The sequence below is a fragment of the Tursiops truncatus genome, chromosome 17 (assembly GCF_011762595.2).
Source record: "Tursiops truncatus isolate mTurTru1 chromosome 17, mTurTru1.mat.Y, whole genome shotgun sequence".
NCBI lineage: Eukaryota > Metazoa > Chordata > Mammalia > Artiodactyla > Delphinidae > Tursiops > Tursiops truncatus.
Window position 1 is genome coordinate 9,154,195 of NC_047050.1, and position 14,583 is coordinate 9,168,777.

General features: G+C 41.2%; 1 protein-coding gene across 1 annotated transcript in view; it reads left to right on the plus strand.

Annotated features, from left to right (window-relative positions):
• The window catches only part of NKAIN3 (sodium/potassium transporting ATPase interacting 3), a 254,940-nt gene that overhangs the window by 224,773 nt on the left and 15,584 nt on the right, over positions 1 to 14,583 (plus strand). The window contains exon 5 of the mRNA XM_073794768.1: positions 10,699 to 10,759. Within this exon, the coding sequence (XP_073650869.1) occupies positions 10,699 to 10,759 (61 nt within the window). The remainder of the gene's footprint in view (positions 1 to 10,698; positions 10,760 to 14,583) is intronic.

Genomic DNA, 14,583 nt, shown 5'->3' on the forward strand with positions numbered 1-14,583 from the left:
ATGATTTCAACATATTATAAGGAATAATGATGACTGTTGCTCATTGTATTGGAAAAGTATCTAGTAAAACGAAAAGTAAAGTCTAAAAACTCCAGATTATTAGACACAAGCATCTTGGAACTGTTTTATGCTTTTGACTCAAATCTTATACTTCTCAGCCTTTTTAAATGCTTTGGAAAGCTTAAATCATCATTTTAAAAGAACAGAGCATGTGGTGAGCAGTGGGGTGCGTGAACACCTGGATAGTACTTAATCCCATGTAAGATTACTATGAAAAAAATCTTGGGACTTCCCTGGTGGCGCAGTGGCTAAGAATCTGCCTGCCAATGCAGGGGACACAGGTTCGATCCCTCGTCCGGGAAGATCCCACATGCTGGGAGCAACTAAGCCCATGCGCCACAACTACTGAGCCTGCACTCTAGAGCCCGTGCACTGCAACTACTGAAGCCCGCGCGCCCGAGAACCCGTGCTCCACAACAAGAGAAGCCACCACAATGAGAAGCCCGCGCACCACAAAAAACAGTAGCCCCCGCTCACCGCAACTAGAGAAAGCCCCCACACAGCAACGAAGACCCAACACAGCCAAAAACAAATTAATTAATTTTTTAAAAAGAAAAATCTTGAGATTATAGTATAAAGGAGATTGTAACTGCTTTGCCAAGTAAATGCAGATTTGGATTGTAGAAGAGCTGTATATATAGCAGCAGTAAGGAGAGAGGTCAGCATCATGGGCTACAGAGTCAGAGTGTAACTTCCTACCTAAGTGGTTTGGGGACAAATTGATTAACCTCTGTGCCTCAGTTTTCTCCTTCATGGAATGAAGATAATGATAGAACTTAGGTCTTAAAGATATAAGGGCTTAATGAATCAATGGACCCATAGTGTCTTGCTAAGCCCTGTGCTGAGCACTAAACGTCCACTAGCTCAGTAACCCTCACAATAATCAATGAAGTATTTAATACGATCATTTCCCCCATTTTATATATGAGGAAACTGAGGCTCAGAGAGGTCAAATACCTGCCGAAGGTTGCTCAGATAGTAGTGGCAAAGGCAGTATTTGAACTGAGATCTCTCCAACCACAAAGCTGGGCTCTCAACCAGCATAACCATTAACTGTAAGATAAGCACTGGATTCCAGGAGCAAGGCTGAAACCCATCCTGAGAACCGGATACACTGGAGGAACACCAGAAGCAAGAGTTGCCACTTGTGGATTCCTCAAGCGTTAAATGGAACTCCCTGAATGCCTCCAAAGAAGACCATTGGTCCCGGGGACCCTGAAGTTGTTCTAGAAGTCGTGAGAAAAGAGATACAGAGGCTCAGAACCAAGGAGGGTGCAGGAACAGCACACAGGCGAGGTGGCAGTACTCATCACAGAGACCATCGGGAGAGGTCAGGCGGTCCATGACATGGGATCCTCCCCCGCCTTGGCCCTGAATGGAGGATGGGTGATCTGCTGCAGAACAGTGAAGTCCGGGCAGATCCTAGGCTGCGCCTCTGCTCCCCTCAAAGGTTCATTGGTTACAAAGGCTGGTGCACTGGTCCTGCAGCCAGTTGCTCACAAAGGACACCCTGGGGCCTTCTCAGAACTAGACCACAGTCTCATTCGGTCTCTGTTCAAGAAGGGAATTAGGTGGAATTGACTCCATGTACTAATTCAGCCAAGCGGATCACAGCTCCTGCCACACGTCACTAGGTGGGACTTTCAAATACATCCCTCAAACAAATTAAGAAACCTGTGAAAACCCCACTTGATTACGGACAAGTAGACTTCCATTTTGCAAAATGTCTCCCCTTAAATTCCACAGATCGTCCAAGCAGAGGAATGCCTGTTTTTCTCTTGGGTTCTCCTAAGATCTGTAAAGTCTATATATCCACATAGAACTCCATCTGCAGCCAGGGGCTGAGAAGTCTACGGAGGTTGCATGACTGTCCCTGGATGGCGGGAGCAGTGTCCACAATCGACAGGGCTCCAGACATTGCCGTTTGTTAATATCCTCTCAACGACTCCCTTGCTGACTGAGCCAGCTCCTCAGTGGGAAGTGGGTGGCAGTAGACAGACACACAGATCTGTCTGCCCTGGGGCAGTGCCTGGCTACCTAAAATGGGGCTCAGAGCACGGCCAGTCTGCCATCCACTGCCTTTCAGTGAGTGCTCTGGGGATCTCCGTTCTCAATACGTAAGATTTGGAGATGGACGTCCCACTGTCGGGTTGTGTGGTCCAGTGGCAAGCTGGATTTGAGAGCGTATTGGCAGGAATGTCCCTCCTGAGACACTGAGGGTGCCCACCCTTGACCCTGAGAGGCACAAGAAGAGTCAACATGCTCTAGTAAGCCAAAGAACAGATTCAAAATGAGTCATCAGAACTAGAGGTCTGAGTTGCCAGAGAGTGAAGTCAACAGCTCAAGATGGAAAGAGGGACAGAAGATGGAACAGACAAGTTGAGGTGGGTCTGAGTGGGCTTCTGCCCAAGCCCAGCTTTTACTCCAGTTCCCTGGACCTGACTCCATGTAGAGGGTCAGGTATGGAGGGGGCAGAGCTCGATGTGACCTGGAGTAAGTTCCCATATATGCTCACCCAACACCCTACCCACCACATTCCGACACCATCACAAGAGCAACTCTTTAGCTCCAAGCTACATTTATGTGCATCTCACACATTTACAAATTGACTTTTAGCTTTATGTTTAAGATTGTAAAATGGGTAAAAACTAGAAGACATTTTCCTTAATAGAAACATTTTTCTTCACATTACCTCGTAACACTCAGGTTCTATGACCCTACCACACTATTTACATGATGCCACTGAAGAATCATCAAGCTTGGCCGTGGACACTTAGAAAGGTCCCAGATGTGAGTTACCTAAATAGGCTTGACTGTCTGTTTGTCCTGTTTGAACAATGCTCTTATTCCTCAATGACCTGACACCAGAAACGCACTGAGAACAAAGCTTTTTGCAAGTCAGAGTAACTCGTGTGTCCTCTGTAGATTGCTGAGCTGGCTTGTGCAGAGTGTCTGCATCATAAAAGCGTGTCATTAAAAAGCTTATCTTCCTTGGTGGAAGCCAGCAAACCATTTGTTTTCCATTTTGACTGTCTACACAAGTGCTTCTCATACACATAAGGACAGTAAATCCCCAAAGCCCAAAGTAATGTGATGCTGTTGCCAGTGTATATTTTTATGGTCATCGTAGAGAAAACAACTTATTTCCATATTCATTGATTCATTTGGAGCCCAGGGTGCCAGTGGGACTCTTAGGAGAGTGAAGCAAATGTCTTCAGATCATTTCAGGCTTCACTTGGCCTAGGACACTTCCATAAACAGACATAACACATTCTGGATTCCTGAAGGGTAAGTATGAGCAGTTTGATTAAAAAACAAATAGGTTAGGAATTCCTAGGATTCCGAGGATACTGTCTCTAGAGTCATAGTAAATAAGAAGCCAGTCCCTCCGGGGACCTCCTCCCCTGAGGATCCTAAGTTCCCAGACTTTTGTTCTGCTGGGCACACAGAAGAAAACAGGTGGACATGGGTGACAGTTGCACGAAGAAGCCCTCCTGGAAGCCACAGAGAAAGAAACGTGTCCACACAGCTCTGTGCGATGAGACTGTCCACCTGCAGCCTGTTCTTCAGTCTCAGAGTTTTTTTGTTTTGTTTTGGTTTTGGTTTTTTTGCGGTACGCGGGCCTCTCACTGTTGTGGCCTCTCCCGTTGTGGAGCACAGGCTCCGGACGCGCAGGCTCAGCGGCCATGGCTCACAGGCCCAGCCGCTCCGCGGCATGTGGGATCTTAAATATCTCCCTAGGAAGGAAGGATATGCCTGCTGTCCCATCCAATACAGAGGGTGAGCCATTGCACAAAGCTGAGCCCACACCCCTTCTGAAAGAGGGAGTCAGAAGGTTCCCAAGTTAGTAACCATGTGTCATGTGCCTGGACATTCTGTCGTCTGTCATCCTGACATGACAAGAGGGCAGGCTGCATTCAGACTTGCAGTGAGGGTTGGAGCATTCCTTATGAAAACCACTCACCACTTCAGAAAAGTGGCTAGAAAACTCTTATTCCATCATCTTATTTCTCCTCTCCCCAGTGAAGGAAGCAGCATGTATTCAGGAATGCCTGTGGCTACTTTTAATGTACTTCAAATGTTTGGTTTCATGTAAAATCAACCAATAGTTAATTCATAAGTGGAAATAGACTAAGATCCCTAAAATCCCTTTTCTTTCTACATGTTTACGATACAGCCATCTGTCTAACATGGTACAATCATTGGCTTGTTCTCGTGTTTATTGCATGACCCAGATGGTATCAAAGCAAAACAGCAAAAATCTATGGAACTTATCAAGACGAAAGCTACTGCTGTGGTGAGCAGAGCTGGCTTTTACATTGGCTGAGTGACCCGGGAACCCTGTGGGAATTTCAGCGTTGCTAACACGCTGGAATTCACCCACCTTATTTCAGCCATACTGGTTTCCCTGCCCCCACTTTGCTTTGCAATACAGCGCTTCTCATCATTTATTCATTCATAAACATTTAATGAGTACCGTCTTTGTACCAGGCAATGTGTCCGAAATGCAAAGTTGAGTTGACAAAAAGTTCTCTCCAGAGCCTGGTGGTGGAGACAGACATGCAAACAGATTGTATAATCATGTGAAACGTGCCTCCACCGTGGTACATGAGGCCAAAGTAAGGGAAGGAGCAGATCCTCTTCCTGAAGGGACCAGGTCAGGACTCTCAGAGGATGTGGCCATGCTACCAGCTCTCTCCGATGGTTCCTGCCTTCAAGGGTCTACTGGGAAGTGCACACATAGCTATGATACAAAGCAATGCTGGGAACCGCCATTGGAGATATAAGAACAAAGTGCTGAGACAGTTCGGACTTAGAGGCGTATCCACTGGAGAGATCAAAGAAAGTGACATTAACATCAGGACTTAGAGGATGAGCGGGTTTGGGCAAGCAGAGAGATGAGAACGGGTCAGGGGTTGGCGGGCACGCAAAGAATGGGGAATGTGTAGGGAGTTGGAGCACAGGCTATGGCAGAGAAGAAGAGTGGGGGAGAAGCCTCAGAAGCCAGGTTGAAGCAGGATTATAGAGGGCTTGGAGACCGATAACAAGTGCGTGTGTGCTTGGACAGGCGAGAGATTCTTTGTTCTCCATGACCCCAAGTTGTGAATTATGATTTAAAAAAGAGTTTATCCCCATCAGAAAACAAACATGTTGTAGTAATGCCCACTTTTCAAAACAAAAACCAAAATCCCCATCGACCTCCCATCTTTCTCCAGCTGCTGTCCCTTTCTCTACTCTCCTTTTAGGCAAAACTCCTTGAAACAATCGTTGACATCCTATTTCCTCCTGAACCCACTCTGATCAGATTTTTGCCCCACCCTCCATCAAAACCACTTCCATCAGGGTCTCCCATTTCCTCCACTTTACCCAGCCCAGTGCTCAGTAACACAGTGCTGGTTGTCCTTGACCTATCAGAGGCCTTGGATGCCCCCAATAGCCCTGGCTTTCTTGTATCTCTGTATCCCTTGGGTCAGTCCTTTTCTGTCTCCTGCTGGTGAGTTAACTTCTCTCCAACCCCTAAATGTAATATGTTCCAGGGCTTCATCCCTGGATCTCTTCTCTCCCTTCACTCACTTCCTTAGTGATCTAATCCAGTCACATGGCTTTAAATACTATCTATAGATACACTGATGACCTCCAAATTTATCATCACTCTTTGCCTGAACCATTTCTCAGGGTTGTGTTTTCAGCTAGCATCCCTAAGGGATGAGGTAACTTCTCCCCCATCCCACCCCTGACAAAGAGTAGGCTTGCTCCCTCTTGCTAGAAAAGTAACTAAAAAAAAAAAAAAATCACTATAGAGATTCTTTAAATATTTCTGTGATGGGTTTTTAGAGGTAAAATTACTGGGTGAAAGAGTATAATGCTTTTTACCAACTTTTTCTTCCAAACGTAGTATATGAGACTATCTATCTGACCACCTTTGCTAATACACACCCACAAGAAAAGAAATGTTGCAAATTTGGTCATAACATAGTTTTCTTGTACTCTTAATGTGCATTTAATTTATGACTGATGTATGACATCATTCCACAGTTTATTAGTTTTCTTTCTTTCTGTATAGCTTAGATATTTACGTTCTTTGCTCATTTTTCTATTGTTTGTCTTTTTTTTTTTTCTTAGACGAATGCTTTATATAGGTGGGATTGGGGGAGGGGGAGGCCTAAGAGGGAGGGGCTATATGTATACATATAGCTAATTCACTTCATTGTACAGCAGAAACACAACATTGTAAAGCAATTATACTCCAATTAAAAAAAAAGTAACTCGGGTTTCCATGGTGGCACAGTGGTTGAGAGTCCGCCTGCCGATGCAGGGGACACGGGTTCGTGCCCCGGTCCGGGAAGATCCCACATGCCGCGGAGCGACTGGGCCCGGGAGCCATGGCCGCTGAGCCTGCGCGTCCGGAGCCTGTGCTCCTCAACGGGAGAGGCCACAACAGTGAGAGGCCCGCGTACCAAAAAAAAAAAAAAAAAAAAAAAAAAAAATGGTGTTGGAATCTAGTCTTATGCCATTTACATCCATTTAATATATTGAAAAAGGTTGAATTTACGCAGTCAGAATTTACAATATGGAGGAGAAAATCATTCAACTGTTACAACTATAGAGATGGATGTTTTTAATGGAAGAGAAAAGAGGTGTCTTTAAAACGAATGACTCAAAACTTTATTTAAAGCAGAAATAATCAGGATTATTATCCTGATATTATTTATTTTATGTGTCTTCACTATTGGCAAGAATGCATTTTATTCCATTTCTTGGAGATAAGCAGAAAGCCACAGGGACTATTTCAACTCATGTTCTGGGAAACCAAGAACTATACAACAGTCAGCTTCTACAGATAAGTGATTAACATGATGTTTAGACATGTTCTCATGAGAATAACATTATTAATTAAACAGTCATTTGGTTAATCATGATAGCAAAAGTAATTTGGGGAATAAATATTTTATTAGTATGCCAGTCAATAAAGCAAAAGTAAAAGGATATATTTTAATTAATTCATTTGTTATAATATTGAGATTATGTCTGACAAATTCTGTTTGAAGGCCTGGACGATGATCTAATATTTCTAATACGGCATGTCTTTATCTTATTGTTTCTGGTTAATGGTATTGCATATTTCAATTACTTAGCCAAAATTCCTTTCTTTACATCTCTCAAGATATTATTAAGATCCATTAGTAAACAATTGGATATGACAAATTTTCTGTTGCTATGCATTGCTCTGTTCTTTAAAAACTGGGTGTTCTCACATTTCATTAATAAAAAATAATTCACTGAATAGGGAAGGACAGTGTGGTATCACTATAACTAAGAGGCTGATCTTACTTTCTGTTTGTCAGAAGACTCATTTGGGGGCTTCCCTGTTGGCGCAGTGGCTGAGAATCTGCCTGCCAATGCGGGGGACACGGGTTCGAGCCCTGGTTCGGGAGGATCCCACATGCCGCAGAGCAACTAGGCCCATGAGCCACAACTACTGAGCCTGCACTCTGTAGCCCACGAGCCACAGCTACTGAGGCCCATGTGCCTAGATCCCGTGCTCTGCAACAAGAGAAGACACCGCAATGAGAAGCCCACAAACCGCAACGAAGGGTGGCCCCGGCTCACCACAACTAGAGAAAAGCCCGCGCCACAATGAAGACCCAACGCAGCCATAAATAAATAAATTTTTTAAAAAAAAACTCATTTGGAAAAAGAGAAATAAATCTATCGATGAATTATCTTCAGTATATAGACAATCTTTTCAGAAACACAGTTAACCCAATAATTTTAAAATAATCCATGGTTCTAAAACACAGGGAAGAAATACAAAATAAATAAAACTTAAGTAAAAACTTTTTTTTTTTTTTGCGGTACGCGGGCCTCTCACTGTGTGGCCTCTCCCGTTGCGGAGCACAGGCTCCGGACGTGCAGGCTCAGCAGCCATGGCTCACGGGCCCAGCCGCTCCACGGCATGTGGGATCTTCCCGGACCGGGGCACGAACCCGTGTCCCCTGCATCGGCAGGCGGACCCTCAACCACTGCGCCACCAGGGAAGCCCTAAAAACATTTTTTTGAAAAATTATTCAGTTGAGTTTGCTCCTTTTGCCTTTATAAAAGTACATCTATAATCTTCTTCTTATGCAGTCCTTCTAACTTGCTCAATGTCTCATCCTGACCCCAAACCTCTCCCTAAATTTCAACTGCACTTACTCAAATGATGGAATCAAGACTAAATAACTTGCATTTGTTCTTCAGTGTTAGCCATCTGGTCAACCCCTTTTTGTTTAGCCTGGAAGGAAACTTGTATTAGAATCATTAAAAAGTTTTCTGCAAAAAAAAAAATTTTATTTTGTATTAAAAAGAGTCCCTAGAGGTTGCTTCGATTTGTTCCTTTAAATGTATAAATATGTAACGAAGCAATTTATGGAACAGTCATTAGCAGTTACTGCTTTCCAGGTCTCTTGGAAGGCAAACCAGAGAAGGGTGGGGTAGACTTCATTTTCAAGTTAAAATCTCTCTATCAGGATGGGATTTTTTTCAATCCCATCAAATTAACTCTACATATTGGTGTATGAAAAGAGTGTTTTAGCATTGAGTTCACCAAGTTTGCTCTCAAGGACCCTTCTCATCAGTCCTCTGGCCTTTCTTCCAGTAAATGCCAATGAACCAACCAGTAAATGCCAATGGACCCAGCATATCAAATGGAATGAGCTAATGTTAGAAGACACCAACATATGTTCCCTGTCAAAGAGGCTAATAATATGCTAATATACACTTTAGACATCATTGTCATCTCAAAAGGTATCAATGAAGACAAAATAATCATTTATTCTACTTCAAATCAGCATAAAGGTGTAAACAGATTTTTTTTTTGTAGAGATGTATAGTCTATTAGGAAAGTAGAAAAATAATATTCATCGTAGTATTGAGCTATCATGAAGGCCTTGGCTTTATACTAGGAAAGTTCTACAGCACTCAATCAAAACAGTTTGCTTATCTTTCACCTACTTAGATGGAAAAATAATGATTTGTGAGATCTAACTTAGCTGAGTTTGCTGTAGGGGAAAAATTATTGAACTACGTAAGCTATCAAGCACCTGTGGCCTAACTATTCAATAAGCAACGTCCAAGATAAACAATGCAGTATCTAAATGTTGGCCTGTAACAAAAGTAACAAAACTAGTTCAGACATTTTTCTATTGTAACATGATTCATCCATTCTTCTACTACCCTTCTCCTTGCAAAGTGAATAGAAGAGACCCAAAGTATCCGCCATCCTAGTCACACTGCATACAAAGAAACTCTTAATTTGTTTGGCCGTCACTTGGTCTAGCTCTTTAGGGTTCAAAAGATATCTGATCTGCCTGTTTCTGTCACTAGGACTCATGTCAGCTGAACTCATTGCACTGCTCTTTAAGCAAAAGGGTCATCTTCAAAGTCAATTCTCAGTAGGTCATATTCATCTAATGAGGTCATTAGAGGTCATATTCATCTAATGAGGTCATCTAATGAAGTCAGTAGGTCATATTCATCTAATGAGGTGCATAAAGGAATCCAAAGTAGAACCCATGTATTAAAAGGAATGAACAAGATAATCCATGGGAGCATAAGGAGAAAATGTTACTCCTATTTCTTTCTATCTGTCTATCTATTTTCTAAAAACCTAAGAAAAACCAGCCTTTAATAATATCTAACATGTGGCTTGACTCTGGTAGCCTCACCAGGACTGCACGCTAGGACTTCATGTGTTACTAAAGTACTAGCAATATCCCATGAGGCAACAGGAGCCTCCCTGTATGATGTGGCCGCAGAAGAACTCAAAGGAATATTGTTCTCTTGGGTAGGGTCCTGCTCCCGAACTGCACAGCCAGCTCTCTTCAGAAGGCCTTACCCCGGACTATGGGTGCACATACACATCCCTGCCCTTGAAACCAAGCAGGACCCTGTGAGGCCCCCTAGGGTACAAAAGCCTTTTTGTATCCCTGTTTCTTAGTAGGAAAAAGGTTTCAGTCTCTTAAACATTCCCTGAGTGCCGAAGGACAGGCTCAAATAGTTACTAATTAGGGAAGGGAGGGGATGCAGAAACAAAGGGGGAACAGTCAAGTAAGAAGAACAATATATGTGGTGTTGGTGGCTGGCAGTGGATAATTAACAAAACAATTTCGTATTCAAATGGAATTTACATGCTCAGAGCATTTTCCACAATTAAGTAAATGATTGGTATTTAATTTACAATGAACATATTTTGATTCCCTTTGTGGTAATTAAACATTAAAATAGTTGTAGTAATAATGAGAGTTGCTACAAATTGCTCTACAAATAGTCAAAACTTAGAAATAGATGTTCTGAATAATCTGTGGTGATTTTGCAATATAAGAACTGTAAATCCCAAATCAAAATCTAAGTGAAATATCTGCAGTTTTTTCCCCAGTTCTGTGTACTACTTTAGAAAGCTATTAAACCTAAGTAGAAATGAAAAGGTTCTTTAAAATCACGGCTATTATTTTAAAACATTTAAATAGCATTTAAGATTTTTTTCTATTACAAATTCATAGACGATAATACTGTGTATTCTTTATCTATTGGTTACATAGGCTTTTTAATTATGGACATCTGTCCTAGATTTTTAAGATATTTTTTTCTCCTTTGCAGTTGGTTGGTTTTGTGTATGCCTGTTATGTGATCAGTATTTTCGTGGAAGAAGAGGACACCTGTAAGTATTATTCTACCTACCTGTGGGTTTATTTTATCTGAGATATAGGTTCCAAAACTAATCATTACAGGACCGTGAAATCTTTTATATTTGGAATTTTAAATGATTAAAATCAGCATAGTAAAGTTACAATCAAACATTTACCAACTATACTGCACACACACAAGATGGCGCTAAGTATTGAAACTCTCAATCCAAGTCATGTGGGAGGATGCTCAGAGACAGGGACACCTACAGATAGATGGCTGTTGTTTCATTTTAGTAACTTTTCATCAGAGACCTAAACGTTTCTCTGAGTAGAAAATTGGGGTTGTTTTATCCACCACTAATTGTAAGTATGCTGGCTACAGAATTTTGAAATCTGACTAATAGCGATAACATCAATACAATAACACAGTCTACCAAGAACTACACATACATAAACTACATAAAATACTCTGAGAAAACGAACAATGACAACCTTCAATGCAAGATGTAAAAAAAGAGAGAGAGAGATGCTGAAAAAGAATTAATGGAATGATAAAAAGCTAAGTGGTCACATTTTAGCAGAACACTAAAAAAAAAAAAAAAAAAAAAAGACATATTACCCAAAGTTATGTGGGTAGAGATTTAGCAACGTAGGTTAACGAGTGGCATTTATGGGGTGCCTGCTAATGTCTAAGGCACTCCTTGGCACCACTCCATTATGGGTTCATGTAATACCAAAGAAAAATTTAATTTAAAAATAATAATAAATTATTAGATAAACAAATCATACCCAGCCATCCCAGGGATTCGGTTATACCGCTGCAGATACTCTCTGGGTTGCAAAGTTGACTCTTAACAAAAATGAGGACAAGTGTCTAGCTAGCCATTACAACTTCGTCCTAGAACACAACTCCAAAAGGGTCTGATGAGTGCTTGCCACCAGATAGGTACAGTGCATGGTGTATGAACTGGAATCCAGTTAACAATGAGGATTTATTTAACCAACCGGAAGAGATATTAGACCTTGAGATTAAACTCATTAGGCAGTGAAAACACACAAACGTACCACATCATCTCTTTTGTGCTTGCTTGGGGCTTTGTTTTGTTTGGTTTTGTTTTTTAATGCTAGATGAGCTAGAAAGTTTCTGACATTTCGAAAGTGCTGTTGTAATGACAATACTTTTGACTATGAGGTTAACTTCAAAAAGTACATTTTCAGGTGTTCCATTAGTAGTTCCACAATTTGACAAAGTTAGTGTACAGAAAATCAGCAACATGCTTCCAACTCACAGCTAAGACAGCCTGACAGCCAAAAAACAACCGGTTGAGCAAGGACAATTTCAACTGGAATTGAAAGCTTAAAAAAGTTATTAGAATTGGTGCTGAATAAATACTTCCCCCCAAATGATACACTGATGGATAAATCCCAGCTGAATACCTTATAAAGTACTTTTGAGTAGGTACCAAAATGATCCTGTTTCTTCTCCTCACCGAACTGGGTAGAGGTTCTCAAATGATTCTAATGCTTCATCCCCACCTTATTGTGTGAGGACAGGTAGATTAATCAATAATCTTCTTTTATCTAGTAGAATAAATATATAAAGGGCTTTTCCTTGAAGCTTGTGATTTCAAGCAAAACTTGGAAATGCAAAATGTCATGCAAAATAAAAGGCTCATCTAAATTGGGTAAAAGATTTTTGACCTTCTAGCAGCCTTTTTGAGAGAAATAATGTCAGTGTATCAGATTCCTCCTGGCAGATATCGTAGTTTTAGTGATTTTAGAGTCTTTAGTTTAAGTTTCTCTATAGAAACCTCTGAATCAGCTATTTTAATGCCCATCAAACCAGCCTTGAAGCACCTGCTAGCAGCCTATTCTATTAATGGTTTAATTGTACTGTTTGTTATTAGGGCCCTACATTAAGTTACCAAGAGACATCTGTATAAAGTAGTTATATTACCATCAATTCAAATAATACTTAGAGCCAAAAGGGTTTGGGGTGCTCAAAACAAAGTAAACATGCCGTAGACCAACCTGACATGATAATCGGCGGGGAGCAAGTCGACAGTAGAAAGCAATCACAAACCTTTTAGTCTGAGAGTTCTCAAGTGAGGGTAATTTCATATTTTCTATTGAAAGCAGTAGGAATCAAAGTGCAATTTTAATTAAATTGTCCTAGAGTCTTCAGAAGGCAGATGTGAGCAAAAAGAAATGTCTGAAACCAATTGCAATGATCTCATAGTCTAGTACAATTTGTGCCAACACTTAGGTTTCGGGTGCAACAATGAACTGCCCTTACCAACCCCCAGTCGAGAAGACGTGTCCTTTGAATTGTGTTTCCAGAATTTAAACATAAAATAAGAAAATAATACTGGTAGCCTTCCTATTTATCTAAGTATGCTTCTGGAAAGCTTCTTCTGAAAGGTAACTGCAAGTAGATAATGTAATGTCACAGTATTTTGGCAGACAATATATCATTTATCATTTCGATTTCTATTCTAACTAATGAAAATCTCTGCCTTATTCAAAATGCAAAGTTAAGCCTTTCTTGGACTGAAAGCTGTCAGCCAGCCTTAAAAATTAATAACTACCCGCTTCTCTCCTCTGCACTGCTTAAGTGGTTCTATGGGCGTAACATTTCAGCTGATGGACATTTCTGAAGGGTAATAAATGCTTGAGGAAACATTTATTTCCAGCCACCCATCTTCTTAGCTACCTTTCAGCCTCTTTAGCCATTTCCTATAAAGACTGTGATTTCAGGTCAAAGACAATGAAATAAAAAGCTCACAAAAGCAAGAGTACTGCTATGTAGGGTCAATACTTTTCATCATTCATTCTAATGAAAAAGCCTATTTATATATGTTTCATTTATTTCCTTTTTTAAAATCTATCAATCTCTGTGAACACTTTTGTGAGACCAGGATATTTGGAACATGTAATCGTAAAAACATGTCAACATAGAGATCGGACTTGAGGACACGGGGAGGGGGAAGGGTCAGCTGGGACAAAATGAGAGGGTGGCATGGACATATATACACTACCAAACGTAAAATAGATAGCTAGTGGGAAGCAGCCGCATAGCACAGGGAGATCAGCTCAGAGCTTTGTGACCACCTAGAGGGTTGGGATAGGAAGGGTGGGAGGGAGACGCAAGAGGGAGGGGATATGGAGGTATATGTATATGTATAGCTGAGTCACTTTGTTATACACCAGAAACTAACACACCATTGTAAAGCAATTATACTCCAATAAAGATGTTAAAAAAATAAAATAAAAAATAACCATAAAAAAAAAGTCAACATCTTGTGTGTGAACCATCTACTGCTGAAATGAACTTGTGGGCTTGTTAGTACCTTGTCAGATTTACTAAAAAGAACGTTTTTAATTCAAGGAAGTGTGGAGGGGAGGCAAAAAGTACTGAAAAATAGTATTAACGTGTATAAATATTGCCAGGCTTTTTCAGAGGAGCTGTTGCTAGCACTACTTCTTCTGATACTAGGTTGCAAACTGCAAATGGGATGTCTGTCGGGCTCACAAAGGCCAGCCTGGGCTGTATATGTTCATTGGCAGGAGAAATGTACATCGAAAATCCTAAGCATTAGTTTTTGAAAAGAAAATGAACTCCCCAGATGTGGGTTCAGCATTTTACATGGAAAATCTCAAAATAGCTCTTTATACAACCATTTGACCCCTTGAGGCCCAGGCTCAAGACAGAAGAAAGAGCCCAGAGTCAGCAACAGAGACATCAATGGTTTAATGAATGGGGGATCTTCCACGTCTGAAGCAGAAAGGGACCTGGAGCGACACCCCACTATCAGGTTGACTCATTGGTTACCAGGGAAAACAGCAGAAAAGCACG